Source organism: Rhincodon typus, chromosome 4 (genome assembly GCF_021869965.1).
Source record: "Rhincodon typus isolate 14 chromosome 4, sRhiTyp1.1, whole genome shotgun sequence".
Taxonomy (NCBI): domain Eukaryota; kingdom Metazoa; phylum Chordata; class Chondrichthyes; order Orectolobiformes; family Rhincodontidae; genus Rhincodon; species Rhincodon typus.
This window is the reverse complement of record NC_063335.1, coordinates 80,707,223-80,732,758: the sequence shown is the minus strand read 5'-3', so window position 1 is coordinate 80,732,758 and position 25,536 is coordinate 80,707,223. Positions and strand designations below refer to the sequence as shown.

Here is a 25,536-nt window from a genome sequence, read left to right as displayed (position 1 = left end):
CATCACTTTCTCAAGGGTAACTAGAGATAGGTAATCAATGTTGCCTTTGCCAGCAGTGCTAAAATCCTGACAATGAATTTGCAAAAGTGACATAGAAAGATTGAGAAATTAATGTAATAGATCAAACTAATTTTCCATTCATCTAGGAGCAAAATCTGGCTTCTTGATGTGGAACAATTAACTAACATTCATTGTCAAAGTTAGCACAATCTTTAAGAGAGTTCCTAGAGGACTTCCAAGACCCACAGAATTATGTTCCAACTTTAATTATCAGCTTCATAGGGAGAAGACAATAAGCCATAGAAGTGAGGAAAGAATGAAAGAAACATAATTGCCCTAATATCCTTTGTGGAATAGCTGTGGAAAGTTGGAAGTGTTCTTGGGACATTGCTGCTGGAACATTTTCCTGTTTTGCTTGACATGGATTACTTATAAGTTCAGAGAGGTCTCCCAATCGTATTCCCTTTAAGTCTTTCCTTCTGCAGGGTCTGATTGATTCCAACTTTGGTGTCATATTTGACATTTTGAGATGAGGTTCTGTCCATATATCCACCTCTGTGATGTTGTTTTATTCAGCTCCTGCCTCAATTTACCTGCAGCTGAAACTCTCATGTTTGCCTTTGTAAGATCATAAGACTATAAGATAGAGGAGCAGAACTAGGCCATTCAGTCCATTGAATCTGCTCTACCATTCAATCATGGCTAATATCTTCCTCAACATCATTATCCTGCCTTCTCTCCAAAAACTTTGAGCCCCTTACCAATCAAGAATCTATCTCTGTCTTCAGTGCACTCAGTAACTTGGCCTCCACAGCCTTCTGTAGAATGAGTTCCACAATTCATCACCCATTGGCTGAAGAAATTCCTCCTCATCTCAGTTCTAAAGAGTTGCCCCTTCACTCTGAGGCCATGTCCTTGACTCCTAGTCTTTCTACTGGATGAATAAATCTAAACTCTTTGTGATAAGAACTGTAATTTATTAGAGAATGTATGCATCCTATGTAAAAAGGAATTATTTGGGCAGAATCTTACAGGGACCTGAAAAATATAGGCTATGGTGAGAAACGTGGCAGAATCACATGAAAATCCCAGTGAGGCCTTTCTTGATGTCGGGAACAACATGTTGCATCTTTCAACTAAGTCTTTGGAGAAAACATCTTCTCCAGGTCCACTCTATCCACGGCTATAAGTATTTTGTAAGCTTCGATCAGATCCCTCCTCATCCTTCTAAAATCCAATGAGTATAGACCCAGAGTCCTCAACTGCTCTCATACGACAAACCCCTTATCCCACGATCATTCTTGTAAATCTGCCCTTGACACTCCAACGCAAACACATCCTTCTTGGATGCGGGACCCAAAACCACTCACAATATTCCAAATATTGTCTGACCAGCGCCTTTTGCAACGTCAGCAGTACATCTCTACTCTTGTATTCTTGCCCTCTTGAAGTGAATTCTAACATTGCATTTGCCTTCCCAACTGCCAAATGAACCTGCATGTTAATTTTAAGAGAATCCTGAACCAGGACTCCCAAATCCTTTTATGCTTCAGGTTTCCAAAGTCACTCCCCATTTAGAAAATAGTCTATGCCTCTATTCTTCCTACCAAAATGCGTAACCTCACACTTTCCCACATAGTATTCCACCTGCCACCTTTTATTCAACAGCACTGAATGACTGATGCCTAGCTTTCAACATTAAACCCTCCATAATTTTGAGATCATAATACCCTGCAGTCTGTGACCTTATTCACACCAAGTCCAGCTCACCTACCACCAGTGCATTAATTGATACAGGCACACTGTTAAGTAACACACCCAATTGTAATGCTCTTGTTCCTCCCTATTTCTAACAGCTCCCTATTTCTGTAATCTCCTCAAGCCTCACTTTATTGTGAAACAATAAAACAGAAAATATTGGAAATACTCAGTAGGTCAAGCAGCAACTGTAAGGAGAGAAATGGAGTTAACACATCAAGTTGATGATCTTTCAGCAGTACACTCCAAGATAACTGTGTTTTTCCTGTTCTGGTCACTTGATCATTCTTAATTTTCATTGATCCACCATTTAAAGCCATGTTTTCAGCTGCAAGGGCTTAAGCTCTGGAATTGCCTTCCTAGACCTTTCTGCCTCTATCCTTTTCCCTCTTCAGCATGTTCCTTAAAATGTATCTCTTCAATCATACTTTTGTGTTTTATCATAATATTTCCTTATGTATTAAATGCCAAATTTTGCTCTATAATACTCCAATGGAGGACATTGAAATGTTTTATCATACTAAATGTGCTACGTAAACTCAAGTTGTTGTTAGGTTTCTTAGAGGCTGGCGTATATCAGATGTCATTGTCTGTGGACATGAGCTAAATGAGTGCCCATCAAGTGTGCCCTGAGATTTTGGTGACTGGTTTGCAACATGGAAGTCTTTCAGAGCGAGACGTGAGCTGAAGTCATTAGGTACCTGCTCTAACTCCCATGACGAGAATTCTTGCCTTCTCGTTTGCTTGCAATGTCTGTGGTGTCATAGAAAGCTGCATATTAATGAGTCGAGCTTTGCAATTAATAAGGTTGTTAACAAACAACAATTCCCCTGAATAGACAACTGTCGCTGCCTAGCGAGAATCTCACTTCGATACCTGAAACTTAGTTGGAAGATGCAACATGTTGTTCCCGACATCAAGAAAGGCTTCACTGGGATTTTCATGTGATTCTGCCACATTTCTCACCATAGCCTATATTTTTCACGTCCCTGTAAGATTCTGCCCAAATAATTCCTTTTTACATAGGATGCATACATTCTCTTAATAAATTACATTTCTTATCACAAAGAGTTCAGATTTACTCATCCAGTAGATTGCCTCCTTTTACATTTCCTCGCTAATTAGTCTTTAATCCCAGAACTCTCTCTCACTGTCAATGTTGCACTACAGACTGTGTCACAATCCATTTGGGAAAGTGCACTGATACACAAGTCTGACTACACCTGGAATTGTCACAACAGTCCCAAGTTTACTGGTTTGCTTAACAGGTTAACAGAAAGCGCTGACCAAGTTTTTGTACTTCACTACTACTTATGACAAAGAAATCAATTCTAACCACAGGCAAATAAAGCTATGAATTATCAACATATTGCTCTACTAGCTGAAACTCTAAATTCTTTTTAAACTTCTACCTGCACTTACAGAAAAACAGACAGACAAGCAAGCATAAATGTTACAGATGGAGAAAAATAGTACTAGTCCACAGGATTTCATGAGGCATGCATTTTGCTTCTTCCAAATCTTTCTGTGAGCTTCTTATTCTTTCGAAGTTCTTTTTATTATTTACTTCAAGCACAGGAGAATTGGCACACAAGTTGTTCAGTTTGTTTCCCATCACTGAATGGAGGCAACAGCTTGCAGCAAATAGTGATCGAGAATAGCTAGCTACCTTCTAAGTTTTGGTTACTTCACAGCAGAGAAAGAGAGAGAGAAACTCACAATCTGGAGACTTCTGCCTCTGTTTTGCCCACACACACACTGTTTACCTGTCAGTCACAGACTTGTTGTCAACTGATGACTCCTGGCCCCCACAACCAATCCTAACTGCAGAACCCAACTATCAATCTGTCTCTGGGTGAATGTCATTCAGCTTGAATAAAGCAACAGTGTAAACATAACTCATATTGAGTTCCAGTGACTTGTTTTTAAGAGTGCAGCAACTCCTTCCATATTCCTTAGTTTAAAGTAGTCTTTTTCCTATTTTGGTCCACAATCCTAAATAAAAAGATAAAGTCTTTCCAACCAATCCCTCTACCTTCACAGCAGTCAAGTATTCCAGCCTCCATTAACTTCTGACAAACTTGGTCTTCAATCTGCATTAAACACCCCCTTAGTTCTGCATTGTGAATGATAGAGTCAGCATTTCCTCTGATTAAAATGATAGTTTGGCCAGTTCTATCTCTTCACATCTCTACTTCTCAGTTGGCTACAGACCGGAATAGACAAAACTGAAACAACTATGTTTGTGAACCCTAGGGTTTAAAGGGAAACCTTTAGCTTTGTCTGAAAATAGATTCCACAATGCTCTTCCCAATGATAATAGAAATACATTAGATATGTCTCTAGGTAACAGTGCTAATCTGTTACCCTTATTTCCAAGTTCCTCTCACATAAAGCAGCAGGGTTCAGTTAGCTCAGTTGGCTGGATGGCTGAGTTGCAATGCAGAGTGATACTAACAGCTTAGGTTCAGTTCCCACACTACTGAGGTTACCATTAAAGACTGTCCTTCGTAACCTGTCCCTTCACCTGAGGGTGACACTCAGGGTAAGCCAACAATAGTTGTCTGTCTCTCTTTCTAATGAAAGAGTAGGAATATAGTGACTTTGCCTTTAAAGGTATAGCAAATTGCAAAGTTGTAAACTATCTATAATGCATTTCAGGAACTTGGGAAAAACCCAGGATCCACCTTTGAATTTAGAAACTGTTGACCTTACTTCTAACTATAGATGCCTTGCACATCCCTCTCAATCAAACACCAAGTCTTCCTTGGCTCTCTAACAAACCACCCAGCTTACTCTCAGACTGAATCCAGTGCAGGTCCTTTGAACGCTTTTTATACATATTAGAATTTAAGCTTTAATAGCAATATACCATAATCTTAAAAACCAAAACAGGCAATTCTAAAACATAATAATCTTAAATCTCACAATTAGAACAATGAAAAAACTCTTCTTTGGCTATTCATCTTTCCCCAGAGGCAGAGCCAGGGTAATGATGGAGGAAAATGAGCCAGCTATTGTTAACATGTAATGGAGTAAACAGATAGCCAGTAGGTTTCTCCACTCCAAAGGACAGTTGGTAAATTTGAAGAGTAAAAATTTGACAGTTTTTTGATTAAAATTAACTTCCAATTTCTTCCTCTAATCCAGTCAGAAACAGGCGGTATTTAGGAAAAAAAAATCCAGTCTCTTGACTTAGTATTTTCAAATTTAAAGTATTTCACTTTTGGAATATGTTAGGATGGTTGAATGATAAGAAAGTACTTGCTTTTAAGAATGCAATTCAAACTGAACTCAAAAGCCTAAGATAACAAGGTGTAGAGCTGGATGAACACAGCAGGCCAAGCAGCATCAGAGGAACAGGAAAGCTGACATTTCGGGTCTGGACCCTTCTTCCTAAATTGTTTTAATATTCAATTCTATTTTGCCATTAATCTATATATTTTTTTTCTTACCTTCTCACTTGAAACAGTGGGGAATATTCAGAAGAGCCATCTCAGTGATTGGTTTATAATCTCTGTCAGTAATACTCAGAGTTAGCCAAAAGCAGTTGACAAACAAGTTTTCTGTTCTCACCGAACACGTCATTGATGAGCTCTGAAGTTTATGGTCTGATTAAAAAATTACATTTCAATCTTGGCAGCAGATTAAAGTTCAGGAAATAATATCTCATCTGCAGTAAACATAGAACCTTCTGGAATACTCAGCAAGTCTGGCAGCATATGTGGAGAGAAACAGAGTTTTGAATCCTATTTTTTTTCATTATTCATTCACGTGATGAGGGCTCGTATGCAGTTCAGTTCTGAAGAAAAGTTAGTTTGGACTTGAGACATTAACTTTGTTTCTCTCTTCTCAATGCTGCCAGGCCTGCTAAGCATTTTCAGTTTTAGTTTCAGGTTTCCAACATCTATAAGTACTTTGCTTTTAGTTCATCTGGAGTCATGTGATTGCAAACTTGTTATCGCAAAGGGAGCTTCGTAAAGTAGAAATAATCTTTACTGGCCTTTTCCTTCCTATGAGTAAAAAATAACAGCCGTGTAAAATATGCAAGTAAAACAGCAATGTTCAAGTTTAATGGCCTGGTAGAAATGAAAATATTTTGTTAGTAATAAACTTCAGCAACATACTTAATATTTATACATATATATTTTTACAAAGACTCATCACTAATACACAGACCGTTTCCAAACCTTTTACTTTGTTGAAATGTTTGGCAACCAAATAGTTTTAAGCTGAAGTCTCCAAAGAGCATGCCAGTCAACCCTATCTATCACTAATGGAAGATAAATTTTGTTTTGTTTTGGGGCCAGCTGGCTAGATTGTTACAGCTTTTACTATGGTGGGCAACTTTATCAAGAGAAATAAAGAACTAAAGACACTCACTCAGCTCCAAATGCATCTGGTCTCAATGAATCATACAACAGCAATGACAGCTACGGGACAAAAACAAAAATTCCATAAAGAGAAATACACATCATTCAGTTCCAATTCAGTAAAGACTCACAGTATGGAACCAGCACGTTTAATAACTCATTCACTGCAGATCACCACTAAGCTGTACGACAATCCATGGCCATTATGTGCAGTTGCAATACTGCCATCATTTGGAGCTCTCTCAGTTCTTTGGTCCATTTTGAGAATGATGTAACACGGCACCTTCATCAGATGTGAGACAACAGTGAAAAGAAACATCGAATCCAGCTTTGCCGTAAATAGAATCATGAAGCATAACTAAAGATCAAAAAATGAGTTATTAAATGTGTTAACTGTTTTTGAATAATATGACTGATCTGGTCACTAAAATCTAGAGAGTAGAGTTATTTGTACCAGCCACTCCACCGATTCTACCAAAATGAGTATTGTCATAAGAGCATGTGATGACAGCCACTGCCAATGTGTGGTTAGGTGTTAATCTGCCTCCATTCTTCTTTTCTGACTGAGGCTATCAGGCCTACTCAATCTAAAGTGGTAGCGAAAAGTCATAAGGTCGTCTAATGAGAACAAGTTCTTGTCTTGAACAAAATACAGTCTATTACTTGATAGGAATAAGGTAGAAATTACATCAGTGAGAGAAACATTGTTACTAAGACTGTTGGATTGAATAATAGGTGTGTCATAGAGTCATCTAGGTTTACAGCACAGTAGAAAAGCCCTTTGGCCCATCACTCCAGTCAAAAACAACCATCTAATTATTCTAACCTCATTTTCCATCATTTGGCCCATAGCTTTGTATACCTTGGAATTGCAAGTGCACATCTAAATACTTCTTAAATGTTGTGAGACCTCTACCACCATTACAGGCAGTGAGTTCCAAATTCCCACCACCCTCTGGGTTACAAAGTCTTTTCCTCACATCATCTCTAAAGCTTCTACTCCTTACCTTAAATCTATGCCCCTGGTGATTGAACCCTCCACTAAAGGAAAAAGCTTCTTGCTGTCTACCTTGTAAGTACCCCTCATAATTTTACAAATCTCAATTTTTTCCCTTGTCAGTCTCCCCTGCTCTAAGGAAAACAAACCCAGTCTATCCAATCTCCCTTCATAACTGAAACTCTCCAGCCCAGAGAACATCCTCTGCACCCTCTCCAGTGATATCACATCCCTCACGTAACGTGGATTTTAGAACGGCACACAATATCCTTTCAAGGTCCTAAGACATTCTGTCTTCCCCAACCAAATCCTTATGACATCACATTATTGTGTGGAATGGAGTTTTCAGCATTAACCCTGTTTAGAACCATTACCCTTATACTGTACAACATGTTGGGTCAAGATATCAGATCTCCAAGAGTGAACTGTTTGCAGTTTTGGGAATGAGCTGTTTGCAGTGCGATCACCAAATTCTGAAATACCAGCCTGGCTGTGAGTCAACAACAGGCTGTTTACTGTCAGATACATTTTACAGAATGCTAAAACTTATGGTCAGAATATTCAACATTATTTAAAATAAGAGCAAATTGCTGTGTTTGCCAGATATCTAAAATAAAACAAGAAATATGAGAAATGCTTAACAGGTCAGGCATCTGCAGAAATAGAAACAGATGTTCTGATGTAAGGCCATTCACTTGAATCATAATTTTAACATGACTTATCCTTTTTCTTGAGCTAATAAATAATACACTTCCTTTGAGCAATTACATCAATGTGAATTCCAATCACTTTCATATTTGACTGGTACAGTCCATGGAAGAATTACATGAATAACAGATTTTCTTTTATTTCTGATTTACACGGTGCAGCTCCTGCAACAAACTCTCTCATTTCATTTTCCTTTGTGACAGTATATGTTCATTCCCTAACTGTCTTTAGACTTTTGTATAACTTACATTAAAATATGAAACAAAATTGTCATCAGGCGTAACAAATGAGAAAACAAAATACTTAGCTATTCGTTATGTACTTGCAGAAGAGATTTTACTCATGTAGTCTTGACAACTAACTTGTCAATCATGCCTGCTTATTCAGAGCGTGCAATTTGTCCACTGAGATAGGGCATTCCCAGTTTGCTTGTCAAAGTATCCAGAAGAAGAAAAAGTACTGATATTTGTATGATGCCTTTCATCTCAGGGCCTCACAAGAGTGAAGTTCTCTTTTATTGAAGTGCAGATGTAGGAAACACAGCAGGGAGCCAACTTCGACCCAATAGCCTTCTCCTGTACCAATGTGACTCAATGTCTGTCTGGGTTGGTGACAGTGGCCTTTCTCCTCAGCCCAAACACCTGGTTAGGAGTAAATACGCATTATCAGGATCGAGGCCGCATTTTATTTGAGAAAGCCAATTAAGTGGCTGCCAGTGGGAAAGCTCTTCCTTTGTGGGGATGGTGGCATGCCCTATTAGCTGCCAGTCGGTAACTCTCAGTAACTGTGCCGAAGAGAGTGTTGATATTGTTGGAGCTGTATCTGGAAGATAAGGGTGCACCAACAGATGTGCAGCTTCAGGGTCAGGTGTATTGGGTGTAGGAATGCCAAGATCAGTCAGACAGTCTGGGCCAAAGGGAGCCCAAAAAGTAGGACCACTTCCTCAGATTCTAGAGGCCACTCGAGTTTTACCTCGTGCCCTTCCCACAAGTCAGATGGGCAGGAAGAGTACTAGAATTGAGCACTCAAGCAGTTCAAATGGATTCTGCGTGGGTCATGAACTACCTATCCTGTGGACAAAATGATAGGCAAGACGATAATGGGAACGCAACCCGCCACATTTTTACATTATAGATTCAGTGATCATGGTGTAATACATTCAAACACTTCATGGATTCACAGTTTTGTGCTGTGAAATGTGTCTTGAGTCTATTTTAAATTGAAAGGATGCAGCACCACACCATCTAATGGAACGTGTCTTCATTGTCGAAACAAAACTTCACAAGCATCATGTGCCAGTTACTCCTGCCAGTTCTATCATTGACAGATGTGTCTGCAATGTGTAAACCAACAACAATGAGATCAAGTAAATTGCACCTTTAATTTGATTTATTGATAACTAGAGTGGGTTTAATCTGGCAGTATCATCCTTCAGGACTCACTCGGCTTGGCATTTCACAGGAACATTTCACTTCACAGTCTCAAAGAGAACTTGACTCCATGCCACACAAGGAGATAATAGGATAGTTAACCAAAAGCTTGCTTGAAGAGGTAGTTTTTAAACGGTTGTTCTAACTGAGAAGAGAATGTTAAAGATCCAGATTGTTCTTGATAGTCTGCCAGCTGTACACTCAAAACTGTGCTTCCTCCATTTGTTATTAAAGGTAAAAATGATGATGATTCATCCTTTTGGAGTGGGAGAGCAGCGGTAATTCAGGGATGTGTCCTTGGCTGTGTTTGGCTTGAAACCAAAAGTTCAATGGCATTCAGAGTCACAATGAAGACTCACTTCTTGGCTACTACCTTGCCTCATTCCCAGTTGACCTGATGCCCTAATGATGTATTACACACTCGGTGATCATCATGAAGAGCAATGGGAGGTTTGCTAATAAATATAAGAACCTTGTATGTTTCAAGATTCCACAATTTCACCGGGTTATGAGCAATTCACCCAGTTTGGGCAGCAGCCCTCTGATGTTAATAAGGAAAATCGTGGAAGGTCACTTGTTGGATGATTGGTTGAGTCTTGTCTTCATATGTTGCAGATAGTGCCATCTGATATTTTCCTTCATTATTGCTTGTCGTTGTTGATTCATAACTGAAAAAGTTAATTGCTCACTTCAGATGATATTAAGGGTCAACTCCACAGTGTAAGACAGGATGATGTGTAGGACAGACATAAAAATAGAAAATGCTGGAGAAACTCAGCAGGTCTGGCAGCATCTGCAGAGAGAGAAACAGAGTTAACGTTTCGAGTCTGATCATTCTCTTTCAGAATTGAGTTTTGCCTTTGCTAAGATGTGTAGACCAGAGTGGGTATCAATGTCATATTCTATTCTTGAAAGATATTGATGAACCAATTAATTGCAATGTGGCAGTTTCCATGGTCATTTGCTTGCTGAAATTACAAGTTTAATTGAACTGATTTCCATGTTTGCTCATATGAGATTAGAATTAATATTTTAACTTGTATGACTGCTTGTAGCCGGTCGGCTGTCTGTAGTCTTCCCTGGTTTCACTTCATCAATAGCATTTTGTAGCAATAACAATCTAAACTGATTTGCAGTTATATAGCCTGCAATTATATTGCTCCCCTTAATATGATACAATGCCAAGGAATTTCACAGGAACATTTCACTTCACAATACCAAGCAAAATTTGACACTAAGCCACACAAGGAGATAATAGGATGGTTAACTAAAAGCTTGTTTGAAGCGATAGTTTTTAAGCAGTTTTCTTAAATGAGAAGAGAATGTTAAATACCCAGAGAGGTTCAAAGAGGTAATATTTAAGCCCAAGGTAACAGAGGGAGGAATGTACGTTTCAGAAGCGAATAAGTTGATTCAGGTGCAGACATCGGCATTGGTGTAGGGGTTAAACAAGGCAGTTATGCTGATGGAACAGATATGGATTGGAAGGTCATCTTAGCTTCAGATTAGATGCAAAGGACATAATTAAAATGCTTAAAACAAAACATAATCATCATTATCAGGCAAAAGATACAGAAGTTTGAAAGCACGCACCAACAGATTTAAGAATAGGTTCTTCCCTGCTGTTATCAGACTTATGATCACCCAAGATCTTTCTCTGCACCTTCTCTGTAGCTATAACAGTGTATTCTGCATTCTGTTCTATTATCCTAATGTATCAATGTAAGGCATGGCTTATCTTGTTAGCACACAAATCAATACTTTTCACTGTATCTTGGTACATGTGACAATAATAAATCAAATCAAATCAAGGTTTCAAACAGTTTGACTTAATATGAAATAGTGGTGAAGAAGAAGATTAAGTCAATGGCAAGGGAATGGTATTTATGTGAGAGATTGAAGACAATGGCTTTTATCTTCCTTGTGTTCACTGCTGATCCAGCACTGGATGTTCATGAGCAAATTAGATACAATGGAAGCTTTGAGCAAAGGGTTAGTGATAACACCCATTTTTATTTAGCATGTATTTGGTGTCTTACATGTTTTTATAAGGAAATAAGATAAAGAAGAAGCATGTCACATGGCACATCAAGCCACTACCTAATAATTTCATAGCTGATCTTCTACTTTGTTAGGAGATTCCATCATAAATTATCTTAAATTGAAATTAGCATGCTCGACACATTCACACTTACTGCAACTTTAACGCAGGAAGTGCAAAATGCTTGAGTGATATTCCCAAGTCATGAACCCAAGGAATTTTCAAAGTTTAAGTCAGATCAGACCAAAAACATGACTCAAAATGTACCTAACTTAAAACAACACATACTTATAGAAAAGACATTGATTAAAATGCTTAAAACAAAACAGAATCTTGCAAAGGCAAAAGATGTTTAGCATCAACATTCATTGGTGCACCAGCATCCATATATATGTTCACACTTTTTAAACTCTCCTGTAATTCATAGTTGTCTTTTGACAGTTTAAATCTGGGTTTATACTGTCTCACTACTTTCAGTTTCCCAATTACTGTTTTGGAACCCTACCAAAGGCATTGATTAGCTCTTCTATCTATTGTTCCATCTTTAATCTGAACTCCCCTACTCTCTACTTGGTTTCCATGATGTGGAGATGCTGGTGTTGGAATGGGCTGGACAAATTCCGAAGTCACATGACACCAGGTTAAAGTCGACCAGTGAAGTCTCACTTCACCTGACGAAGGAGCAGTGCTCCGAAACCTTGTGATTTCAATTGAATCTGTTGGATTATAACCTGGTGTCATGTGACTTCTGACTTTGTCTACTTGTGTTTACATTGTTTCATCGTGTTTGGATTGTACAGGATATCCCAGCTGTGCATTTATTTTGATTGCGTTCTGAATCTAAGAGACCACTAACTGCCAACTTTAGGGCTCCTGATGAGTTAGCTTCCTATCACAGCAGCATGAAGAGTTAGAGCACAGAAAAAGGCAATTCGGCGCATAATATTGGCGCTAGCTCTCTGCAACAGCACCACAGCTTATTCCACTGCAGTTTGTTCCAATAGTTCTATGCAAAGTATAAAGCCCAGGATCCAAATGCCTTATTCTCAGCTTGCTCAGTCACTTCCATTCCTTCCGTTCCTGCAGCTCTTTTAGGATTGTGCCTTTTATTTGCCTTCTCATTACTAATAAATCACAAATTGGGTTCATCCTTCTCTTTCCTATTTTAGACACCAATGAACTTATAAGGTCATCTCCACAACCAAGCCAACCCAGGAGAGACCGGGATTAATAGATTTCTTAATAGATACTAGTGCAGCAAGTGGTTGTTCATCTGGAGACAATAACTCTTCCTATGTTTGATAGACAACTAGTCAGCAAAATAGTGACTGAATATGTCTTCCTTTTATACTAATTGGTATGCAACAGACGTGATACCTATATTCTAGAATGCTTGTAAGGATGGTCCTAGTAATTACACACCAGCCTTGTAAACATAAGTAGTAAGATTTTAGAAATAATAATCATTAAGAAGAGCCAGCAGGGATTTGTAAAAGGCAGATCATGCTTAACAAATCTTATCAAATTTTTTGTTGACATAACAGAATAACAGAAGGTTAATGAGAGAATGTAATATATGCCATCAATATGGATTTTTAGAACGGGCCAAACAAAGTACCACATAAAAAGCTCGTAAACAATATTGTTGTCAATATTGTGGTGTAGCAGAATCAATGGATGCAAGAATTGACTTAAGGACAGCAAACAGCAAATTATGGAAAATGGTTGCTTTTCAGACTGGAGGATGGCAAACCATTGCGTTCCCCAAGGATCAGTGCTAAGACCATTGTTTTAGATACATGTAGATGACTTAGATATTGAATACAGAATAAACATTGGCAATAATAGTTTGGTTTGGTAGCCAATGAGGACATATCAATCAATCTATAGCAACAAGATATAGATATCGTAGCAAAATAGGCCGATAAGACAAAAATGGGATTGAATACAGCAAAATAGAAGATGTATTTTGTCAAAAGGGACAGGGAAAGACAATGTAGACTTAATCACACATGTCTAAAAATTCTGGATGGGCCTGGGGAGTTGGTGGGTGGGGTTTATGACCATTGACCTTTGATAGGGCATATCAGGGAGAATGTAGGGACCCCAAAGAGGTGGGTGAGGGCAGTGAAATAAAGGAAATCTGCAATGGATTAGGTACTCGATGCTGCCCTACTGTTAGGGAAATCCACAGAGAACAGAGCCGACTTCCAATGAGCCTTCTATCTCAAGGAGTGAGAAGCAAATTTAAATATGGACACAGCCATTTTACGACCTCATCAACATTTTACCAACAGCGAATCGATCCCCGCCTGATGGTGAGGCTGCCAGTACACTGTAGGCAGCCATCAAGCAGCGGCCTGGATCAGGGAAGTGGTATTTACTTCAAAGAGGGGGCCATGATTCGGGGACACAGTCTGTGTAGACACCGCACTTAGTTCAGAGGTTAAATTTTAATCAATTTTAAATGATCTGTTATGTTATGGAACTTGCTGAAAAAAGGCACAATCTGCTAAACCTTTTCATCTTGCTTTCAACAGGACAATTCACAAGAATGCTAATTTAAAGCAAAAACATTGCCAAAAAGAATGCAAGAAATGCTGTTGACAGCTAATTTCCAGACTTTGTTTAAATTTTAAACAAGGCAGGTTGACTCTGATTAGTCTATTCTAAGAAATGAATCCCCAAATGGCTGTCATCTACTTTCATGGACTCATGGAGTACAGAAGATGCCTTTTGACCCATCAAGTCTGTACCACCAAAAATACAATAAATCTACTTTAGACCCAGTTGTTGAGTTGAGACAGACACAGTGCATGTACATGTTCTTTCTGTCTGCAAAGAACAAGGCCCTGTGTATTAATATATGTAGATTCCAGTACACAAAGGTGAAGGACACTTCAAGTCCAATAGGTAACCCAAAAGTAATTGTCAACACAATTTATCACACACTTAAGGTTATCCTGCAAATGTCAATTGTGGAATCACATCTCATGTTGGGCACAGTCGTGTGAGTTTTGCAAGGTTGGGTATGGTGAGTACCTGGCTTGATGTGACCATCTGAAGGGATGTACTCAATACATTATGCCTATTGTGAAAGTGAGGAATATGATATACAAATTTTAGTGCTAGTGTGATGCCATGTATGTAAGCCATACATCCTAAATGCTGATAGATCATAACAAGCAGCATATCCCTTTGGCTGCCTGCGTGTGTTAATGACTTACAGGTCCAACTCTTGACCTCAGCTCAATTCACAAAATTCTGTTCCTTGAAAGAGTAGTTAGCAAAGCACATGTAATCTTGAGTTTCATAAATAGAGGCATTAGAACAAAAGCTGGTCGTTGCTTTGAACATTTATAAAGTTCTGGCAAGGCCAGAAGTAAAACATTGCATGCGCTGCACTTTTGGAAAGAAGTGAGGGTGCTGAAGAGGATGCAGGGGAAGGTTACCAGAAGCGATGAGGTATTTTAGTCCTAAGTTTGAAGAAGCTGGAGTTTATCTACTGCCTATAGACAATGGTAATCAGGAGTGAAATACTCTAATCGTCTAAATTCATGGCAACCAGGTCATTAGGCAAAGCTTTACTTCAATAAGCTAATTTGGGGTTGCATGGTTAGCACTGCTGCCTCACAGTGCCAGGGACCTGGGTTCGATTCCAACCTCAGGCAACTGTCTGTGTGGAGTTTGCACATTCTCCCCACGTCTGCGTGGGTTTCCTCCGGGTGCTCCAGTTTCCTTCCACAGTCCAAAGATGACCAGGCGAGGTGGGTTGCCCATGCTAAATTGCCCGTAGTGTTGAGGGATGTGTAGATTAGGTGTGTTATAGGGGGATGGGTCTGGGTGGGTGCTCTAAGGTTCAGTGTGGACTTGTTGGGCAGATGGGCCTGTTTCCACACTGTAGGGATTCTATGAAAAAAAAATTACTTCACAGCAAATCAAACCAAAAATAGTAATTGCACAAATAGACTATTTATTTCAGGCTGTTATATTGTGACAATCATCATAAGCCACAATCCTAAAGTTATGAAAATTGGGCTGTGTTTGAATATCCTCATGTGGACATCATTAATCCTGGTGATATTATTTTACTGATGCATGCACCAAAGCATACACAGCAGTACCTTTGGAAATGCCAGTTCTGATTTGGTTGATGATTGCACTCTTTTCCTCCAGTAAGCAGAAGTTGTATTTTTTAAAAGATTGTGCCTTCATAAAGATATATCCATATTTACAGTACTTCTTCTGTTTGTGCATAAATATTAAATTGACACATATTTGAATACTACTAAATAAAATCATCTGCTATAGTGTTGCACACTTCAATATGACAATCAATTAACTGAGCACAGCTGACAAAGGACTTGTGTGACTGTCATCTTAAAAGAGACAAGTATGTTGTCAATCTGTTTGCCCACTGTCTCTGACATTTATAAGAAACAAATAAAATCATTGTTTGCATTTGACAACGCTTCCTGGAGGAGCAGTGGCACTGATTTAAAAAAAAAACATGTAAAAACAATCAAAGCTATCTTTGCAAATTGTACTGATGGAAATGGGTTACTCGCTGCAGAAGATTGTTGACATGCGTGACTTTATTCAACTGGCACAAATCTTTACTGTATTTCTGTAGGCTTAACTTATCCACTCTTTTTTGGATCACTGAACATTTTTGTTGATCTCTTTCCATGTCTAGGGGTTGTAATCAGTCTTCGCATGCATCCAGCTTGTGGCTTTTGTGGTTGTGAGTGCTGAGCAGCAAAATTTAGCTGTCTTTCTTTCCACAGTTGTATGCATCAGCTCCTTTGTAGCATAAAGATCTGAAATGCAATTCATGAGAAAGCTGCTAAATGGTTACTACATCTTGTTTCCACAAAGCATATCATACTAGAAGTCCCAAGGCATCATTTAATTTATTGTGTGATCATTGTAGGCATTGAAAAGATACAAAATAAGCATTAGCAACACTGATTCCTGACTGACCGTATTTCTGAAAGTAACAATGGAGGAAAAATTCTGATGTGCATACCACAGGCTGCCATCAGAACCTAGTTCCTTGCAGTCAAAAGAAATTCACCCATACATTGAATCGCTTTAATTCAGAAAGGGGTCATGGAGATTGTTGCTGCAATCCCCAAGGCAACATATTGACCAATCAGGGTCTCTCTTCTTGGAGCGGAATTTTCACTTCTTTGCTTGGTGTGGCTTGAGTAATGATGAGAAGGTTGGGTGAATACAGAAAGAATGAAATAATCAGAATCTCAACATGAAGAAAAATATCTGTTCAAGCTTTAAATGGTGATTTCAGAATTCACATTTTAGAACGATTTTTGGTAAGATGGTGGTGGAGTAGGGCTTCTGAGCCCAGGGCTCGTCTGCTCCAACAGCTTTTCTTTTTGTTACTTTTCTTTTCTCTCTTTTGTCATCTAACCAGTCAGTGCCCTCTTCACATACTATGTAAAGCGGTATTCCCTTTCTATATTTGGTTTCTTGCATCCAAGTCCTAGAGAGATCCAAAGGAAAAGCTTCCATATTGTGTTCCTTGCTAGCAAGGTTTAAGTTCTGAACTACCAAGAATTTTGATGGTCATATCATAAAAATGTGCATTCCCAGGCTACAAATTAAAGTTAATGGATCTAGTACTGATTCTCCAGTACGTTGTAAGGATGGGACTTCCACTTGCTACTTGCATCTCATTAAAATCCAACTTAGCTTATAGAGTACATCAAGGATTATAGCAGGGAGCAATGTTTTGCACAACCAAACTGGAAACAGACTGTTTTAAATCTAATAACATATAATGCCATAAGATTAACAGGAGATCCCATAGCTGAGGAACCTGTGAATGGTTGTAGTCACAGGATGGTAAAATTTCAAATTAAGTTTGAGGGAGAGCAAATTTGGTCTCAAACTGGTGTCCTCAACTAAAATAAGGGAAATTAAAGAGGTGTGAGATTGGATGAGCAGTAGTAGACATTTAAGCAGATATTTCATATCACTCATAAAAAAATTATTTCAGTCACAGAGAAGGACTTGACGAGAAAGGTTTAGTACCCATGATTAACAAGGACAGTCGAGGAGAGTATCCAATCACAAACCAAGGCTGACAAAGTGATGAAGTCTAATATAAATCAAAGTATTGTGGATGCTGAAGATATGAAACAAAAACTGAAATTGCTGGAGAAACTCAGCAGGTCTGGCAGCATCTCTGAGGACAAAGCAGAGTTAATGTTTTGAGTGCAGTGACTCTTCTTCAGAACCCTTCATCAGAGTTAACTCTGCTTTCTTCCCACAGATGCTGCCAGACCTGCTGAGTTTCTCCAGCAATTTCTGTTTTTGTGACAAAATCCAATGATAGATCAGTGAGTGGGGAAAATTTTGGGATCCAGCAACAAATGACTAAAAAGCTAATAAAAATAGAGAAAGCTGATTATGAACATAAATTGGCACAAAATATAAAAACAAAAAACAAGAGCTTCTAAGGATATAAAGCAGAGTGGCTAAAGTCAGTGTGGGACCCTTGGAGGATGTGACTGCGGAACTGATAATGAGAAACAAGGAAATAGCTGACAGTTTAAATCAATATTTTGCATTGCTCTTCACAATGGAGGACATTATAAGTATCCCAAAAGTTACAGATGAGCAAGTTGCTAATGGAAGGAAAGATCTTATGTAGCTCAGTAGTTAGCACTGCTGCCTCACAGTGCCAGGAACCCAGGTTTAATTCCTGCTGTGGCTGACCGTCTGCAAATTCTCCCTGTATCTGCATGGGTTTCCTCTGGGTGCTCTGATTTCCTCCCAGAGTCCAAAGATATGCAGATTATGTGGATTGGCCATGTTACTTTGCCCATTGTGTCCAGGGACACTCGGGTTAGGTGGATTAGCCATGGGAAATGCAGGGTTACACGAGTGGGATAGGGGGCTATGTCTGGGTGGAATGCTCTTTAGAAGGTCATTGTGGACTCAATGGGCCAAATGGCCTGCTTCCACACTGTAGGGATTGTATGAGTCTCTATCATGAGTTCTAGTTATTGGTACTATGTTAGAAAGTGTTTATTCAAAGTTCCTCTAAATTTACTGAATAAAATCTTCAAATGTTGGCCCCTAGTCTTGTACCTTCAGCTAATGGGAATAGTTTTTTTATATAGCTTACCTAAACCTGTCATAGACAACTATCAAATCTCCTTTGTTCCAAGGTAAATAAAGTCAGCTTCTCTAACCTAACTTTGTAACTAAACTCACTCATTGCCTCTACATCCTCATGTGGAGCCTCAATTCCTTCAAAAAAACCAAAAGCACTGCAGATGCTAGAAATCCAATACAAAACCAGAAATTGTTGGAAAAGCTCAGCAAGTCTGACAGCATCTGTGGAGAGAAATCAGAGTTAACGTTTTGGATCCGGTGACTCTTCTTCAGAACTTCCTTCAATTGTGGTGATCAGAAATGAATGCAATAGTTTCAAGAACAGCTTCTTACCCATTGTTATTAGACTTCTGAATGGACCTCTCAAATTTCAAAACTAATGTTGATCTTGCTTTTTGTGCACTTTCTTTGCAGCCATAAGTTTGTATTCCTCACTCTGGCCTGCACTTCATAGGAACACAATAGAGATTTGACACGAATAACCTAATTCAAAGAAATCATTACAACAACTTAGACTGCACCTGCTCAACTCAAACCACTACCTTTGAGTAGGACAAGTGAAACAGACACATGGGAACATGCAAGATCACCTCCATGCCATTCACCATCCTGGCTTTGAAGTATATCACAACTCCTTCAGAGTCGCTGAGTCAAAATCCTGGAACTCCCTCCCCAACAGCATTGTTGGTGCCTTGCAGTTCAAGAAAGCAGTTCACCACTCCCTTCTCAAGAGCAATTAGAGATGGCCAATAAGAGTTGGCCCAGCCAACAAATCTTATGTCTTCGGAGTGAATAAGAAAAAAAGCATTTCAATCTATCTGTAATACATTTTCAATATTTTCACTTGACACTGTACCAATCCAGTGATATTCTGGTAATGTTCCTAAGAAGAGTAATATCAGACTCAAAACATTTTTCAAAAGGCTTTCTAATTTCTGTGTTTATTTCTCAGCTAAAATTAATTCTTGATTATTCTAAGCTCAAAAGTAAGCTAATGTCTTTTAATGTTTTCTCTCTCATAGCCTTAACTTCCACGATATAAAACAAAACTTCCATTAACACTCCAGGAGAGCTTGCAGTCATCTGCTTTCTGACACAAACTGGTTATTAAATCATGGTTTCAGAAGACTGATCTAGGTAATTAGTAAACCCCTTCACAAAAATTAGGGCTACACCATATGTCATTAGTTTGAAATCCAAACTCTTAAAAAATGATTTTAACATATAAGTCACACACATCTCAACACAAATATAGTTTACACTTGCAACAAAACATGAGTTAGAGGCACAATGGATGGAAAATCATGGGAAGAAAATTAAATGAGCATTTGTGGCTCACCAGGACTTGGTACATCAGATGCTTCACTTCAATAATACCAACCTGTTGTATTATTAATCACAGTGGAAAGCATGCAATCTCAGTGCTATCTTCACTCACATTTAATACTCCAGAAAGTAGGAGCTGCTAACTCTTATTTGAATGAGGAATGGAAAGTACAGCCTACTGTTGGGATAGAAATTTTACATAGAAATAGATAGAAATTGGACATACAGTTAAACAGGAAACAATTAATACTGAAATGAAGTGATAATAAAAGCCTTCTGTTTCCAAATGTTATCTTTACTCATTTGCCATACAAAATAAAACATAAAAAGCAAAAGGTAAAAAATATTTTAATTGTGTAATACTGATCTTATATTTTACTCTTTGTCTTGTTTAGAGTAATAAAGAAGAAATAAAAAAGAATTATGTGCAATCATTAAGATTCAAGGTAAGCATGCATTTAGCTATGAAAATTCAACCAATTAGCAAATACTTTTTTGACAAAGTTTCTTTTTGATGTTTAAGAGTATGCTTTCAAATTTAAATTCTGTTTCCTTAGCTTGATCTGGCATCAGTAATTCCATCTGATTTATTCTACTTGGTGTTTGATTGCAATCCCCTGTTTCGACTGAATCGTTTACTTAAGGTAAATACACTTTGGTTATTGGTTTCATAGTGGTCAGGGTTCAAATTAATTCATGCTGTAGTATAAATCTCATCCTTTTTCTAGTTTATGGGTCTGCAGAACGTGTATGGATTACCAAGGGCTGGTAAAATTTATAAATCATATTTGACATGGGTAAAGGTTGACTACCTATTGACTAAATTGGAATGCATAATCTTAGATCATTGGGCAGAAAAGTGAAAATATTGAAAACGTTTTACACGTGGGAATGATATGATGTAACCATTTATTTCAATTAACATTTTCATATAAAATCTCTATTTCGATCCGATAAAATGCAATTTTCATAATATACAAAATATGTACTTTTTTTTGAATATTTATTCATGGGATAAGGGTGTTGCTGACCAGACAGCATTTATTGCCCATCCCTAATTACCCAGATGGCAGTTCAGAGTCAACCACATTGCTGTGGGTCTGGAGTCACATGTAGGCCAGACCAGGTAAGGATGGCAGTTTCCTTCCCTAAAGGACACTAGTGAACCAGATGGATTTTTACGACAATTGACAATGGGTTCATGGCAATCATTAGATTCTTAATTCCAGATATTTCATTGAATTCAAATTCTACCATCTGTCAGGGTGGGATTTGAACCTGTGTCCCCAGACCATTATCAGGTTTTCTGGATAATACCACTAGGCCATTGCCTTCCCCTATATAGATGTACAGCGCCAAGACAAATACAGGCTCCTAAGGCTCCTCCTTTTAACGTTTTCTCAGAATGTCAAACCTATAATGAACCTATTTGCAAAAGGGAAATCGTGCTTGGCAAATCTACTGGAATCCTTTTAGGATGTGACTCATAGAGTTGATGAGGGGAAGCCAGATGGTGTGATTTACTTGGGCTTTCAAAAATCTTTCAAAAGCTTTGAAAGATTAGCATGTAAAATTAAAGCAAATGGAATTGAGGATAGTATATTGAGATGGATAGAGAACTGTCTGGCAGAGAGGAAACGATGAGTAGAAGCACACAGATCTTTCCTCAGATGGCAGATATTGACTAGTGGGGTAGTGCAGGGATCAGTGCTGGGACTGCAGCTATTCAAGATATATGTTATAATGACTTTGATGCAGGAAATGAATTTTAGCATCTCCAAATATGTAGATGATACAAAGATGGGTGGAGCGGTGAGCTGTGAGGAGGATGCAGACATGTTTCATTGTGATCTGGACAAGCTGAGTGAGTAAGAAAATACGTGGCAGATGCAGTATAATGTCGATAATTGAGGTTATCCACTTTGGGAGCAAATAGAGAATGGCAGGTTATTATCTGAGTGGCTATGATTTGAGAAAGGAGAATGTGCAACAAGACCTGGATGTCTTTGTATGCTTGTCATTGAAGGTAAACATGCAGGTACAGCAGGCAGTAAAGAAGGTAATTCATTGCAATGTAGCTGTAAACTTTCCTGCTCCTCTGATGCTGCTTGGCCTGCTGTGTTCATCCAGCTGTATATCTTGTTATCTCTGTAATTCATTGCAACATGATTTTAGTAGGGGAGCAGGGATATCTTGCTGCAATTGTACAAGGCCTTGGTAAGGCAACACATGTAATATCATGTACAGTTTAAGTCACCTTATCTGAGAAAGGATGTTCTTGCTACGGAAGGAGTGCATCAGAGGTTTACCAGATTGTTCTGGAATGGCAGGATTGACATATGAGGAGAGGTTGAACTAGTTAAGATTATATTCGCTGAGTTCATAAAAACGAGAGGTTGCTCAGAGAAATATATAAAATTCTAACAGGACAGGGTAGATGCAGGAAGGATGTTTCCAATGACTGGGGAGTCCAGAACAAGGGGTCACAGTCTCAGAATACCACGTAGCCTATTTAGGACCGAGATGAGGAGAAATTTCTTCACACAGAGAGTGATGAGTCTGTGGACTCAGAAAGCAATCAAAGCCAAAATATTGGGTAATTTGAAGAAGGAGTTGGATATAGCACTTCAGGCTAAAGGGATCAAAGGATAGGCGGGAAAAGCAGGAACAGCCTATTGAGTTGGATGATCAGCCAAGACCATAATGAATGGAGAAATGGGCTTGAAGGGCTGAATGGCCTACTGCTGCTCCTATTTTCTATATTTCTACATTTACGTTACTTTCAACTAAAGTGATAGGTCTGTTTTGTTGTCCTTTTCCCTTGTGTCACACTGTGGTGGAACTGTATGCGATATACGTATCAGCATAAATTTAATCACTGCTGAATTAAAATTAGCGGAAAGGGATTACTGCACCGTATTTTCCTATGGTTTATGAAGTGTTTTGACTGATTGATGGGATTGGTGGAATGATAGAGCTAACCAATGATTTGAACTCACAGGGAGAGAAATTCAACTACATTTGTCCATTTTTCAGCTATAAGATCACTACTGGGGCATGCAAATTTGGCAGCAAACTGTGAACAAATGTTACGAGAAATACTGACAACTCACCAATTTTAATCTAATGAGCCACAGTCCTAATTTTGCACATACCTCTATCAGACATCTTTGAACACATTTTACACTTTTAGTGCTGGTTAAATTTTCCCCATAATATCAAGTGAATCAAAGGTTCTGTTTTCAGAATGACTAGAAATTCTGAATCAATTTTAACATTCTGATACACAGAGCAAAATTGTACCAATACAACTAACAATATTTATTGTTTGACAATGACATATCGGGTGATGATTTAGTTATCTTTCGTTGACAACAAAGCACCATAGTTCTGTTCCATGGAAAATTTTGAATGGATGAAAGCAAAATAAAAGCAGCTAAGTCACTTGCTGAATATTTTAGAGTCTGTTCATGAAAACCATAACTAATATATTCAACACATCCTGCAGCACGAAGCAAAGTGTAAATGTTATAGAGATTTAAATGGGAGATCCAAAGAGGGCAGAACAGAACTGTGGGTATTAAATATTTAAAACTAAAAAAATTCATCTTTAAGCAATCTCTAATGCAGCTACTTCTGGTTTGACCAGAGTTGGTTTGATGGTCAGGCAACTAACTTGATCTTAAGCAGCAGGTCTGTTACTAAAATATTTTAAATGAATTTGCATCTTTCCACTTCAACTTTTAAAGTTCATAGGCAATGTATCCCAGATGTCAGAAATCACAACAGATATAAGTTGATTTCTGGGATAAAGGGATTTTCATATGAGGAAAGAGTGACCTGGTTTAGCCTGTATTCATTGAAGATTGAGAAGTGTACTCATTGGAGTTTAGATGAATGAGAAGTGATCTTACTGAAACATTTGTGACTCTGAAGAACTCAGCAAATTAGACACTGGAAGGATGTTTCCCTTCATGGGGAAAGCTAAAACTAGAGGGCACAGTTTCAAGCTCAAGGGTGGCATGGGGGCACAGTCTGGGCAGCACAGTGGTTAGCACTGCTGCCTCACAGCGCCAGGGACTCCAGTTCAATTCCAACCTCAGGCAACTGTGTGGAGTTTGCATATTCTCCCTGTGTCTCTGTAGGTTTCTCCGGGTGCTCCGGTTTCCTCCCATGGATGTGTGGATAAATTTGCTCTCTAAGATAGCATTAGTCTGGGAAGTCACTTCCTCAGTGAGGTCCAAATATATTGAATATAAGAAAGGTCCCGACCTGAAATGCCAGCTTTCGTGTTCCTCTGATGCTGCCTGACCTGCTGTGTTCTTCCAGCTCCACACTGTGTTGAGTTTGAACATATTCACTACTAAGATTGAACAATTTTGAATCAACATGGAAATCAAGCTTTCCCAATCAAAAAATGATGATATTGTTTAATTAATTCTGATGGTATTCCAAATGTATCAGTGCATCATTTGAAAACAAGTGCCGTAATTTGGAATCAGTCTTAATTACATACATTCATGTTCCAGTATTAAAGCATTCAAAAGCAATCCCAGCTTGTTAAGTCTGTGAGAGTAATCATAAGCATTTTAAACTCACCCATTCCCATCCAACTGGCACATTACCTCTCCTTCTGGTGCAAATGTACCCAGTCTACCAGACTGACCTCTCTGGCCATTCCACCAGAGTGACCAACTCTGCAGAAGAACAAGGAATGTTTTGTCAAAGGAGAAGGGGTCCCATAATTTCTGCGGGCACAGCGTAGACATGTTCTCACAAAGAAAAAAAGGGTGGTACTGCCAAATCTGGAGGATTTTCCAGATTTCCAGAAGCATAACGTTAAAATAAAGCCAAAAAAAAACACAGCTTAAGGCAATTTCAGAAAAAGTAATACAGGGATGAAGTGACAGAATGAACTTAGAAAAGTGTAGAAGATACAAGATTGTATTGTCAGGTAAAACTAAGGAAAATTCAAAGATGTTTTATCAGTACATTAAGAGCAAGTGAATGACTATGGACAGGGCATAGTTTATCAGAGAATTCGATGGTAACTTATGTATGGAGGCAGAAGATGTGGACAAGGTCCTAAATGAGTATTTTGATTCTGTATCCACAAAGAAAGAAATGATGCAGAGATTCAAATTGAAGAGGCAAGTATGAAGTGTTGGACAAAACAAGCATAATATTAAAAAAGAGTGCTGAATAACAGACGCCCTTGAATGTGGATAAATCACCAGGGCTGGTTGAACTGTATCCTAGATTGTTAGAGGAAACTGAGGTGGAAATAACGGATGTTCTGAGGATCATTTTCCAATCATCACTAGATTCATGTCAAGTTACAGAGGATTTGAGGTCTGCACATCTTATACCATTGTTCAAAAAGGTTACAAGGGATAGACCAAATAATTTTAGGCCAGTTCGTCAGACCTCAATGGTGGATGAATTATTAGAATCAATATTGAGCAGGGATGAAATTCTGGAATTACATAAGACACAGATTAGGTCACAGTTAGAGTTTTATGCACAGTTCTGGCCACCATATGACAGGAAGGACATAATTGCTCAAGAGAGAGAATACAGAGCAGCTTTCCAAGAATGATGCCATGCCTTGAAAATTGTAGCTATGAGAAAAGATTGGATAATGTTGTTTTCCTTAGAACAGAGAAGCTGAGGGGGTAACTTAATTGAGGTTCAGAAAATAATAAGGGGTTGGATAGAGTGGACAGGGAAGACCAAATTTCCCCTAGCAGAGAGGTCAAT

General features: G+C 38.6%; 2 protein-coding genes across 2 annotated transcripts in view; one reads left to right on the top strand and one right to left on the bottom strand.

Moving 5' to 3' along the window:
* Window positions 1-5,282, bottom strand: part of cnbd1 (cyclic nucleotide binding domain containing 1) — a 138,954-nt gene extending 133,672 nt beyond the window's left edge. The window contains exon 1 of the mRNA XM_020510443.2: window positions 5,214-5,282. The gene's annotated coding sequence lies outside the window, so the exon portion shown is untranslated. The remainder of the gene's footprint in view (window positions 1-5,213) is intronic.
* The window catches only part of LOC109911180 (cyclic nucleotide-gated cation channel beta-3-like), a 95,415-nt gene that overhangs the window by 13,416 nt on the left and 56,463 nt on the right, over window positions 1-25,536 (top strand). Inside the window, exons 5-6 of the mRNA XM_048596143.1 lie at window positions 20,172-20,222; window positions 20,334-20,420. Coding sequence (XP_048452100.1) covers window positions 20,172-20,222; window positions 20,334-20,420 — 138 coding nt within the window. The remainder of the gene's footprint in view (window positions 1-20,171; window positions 20,223-20,333; window positions 20,421-25,536) is intronic.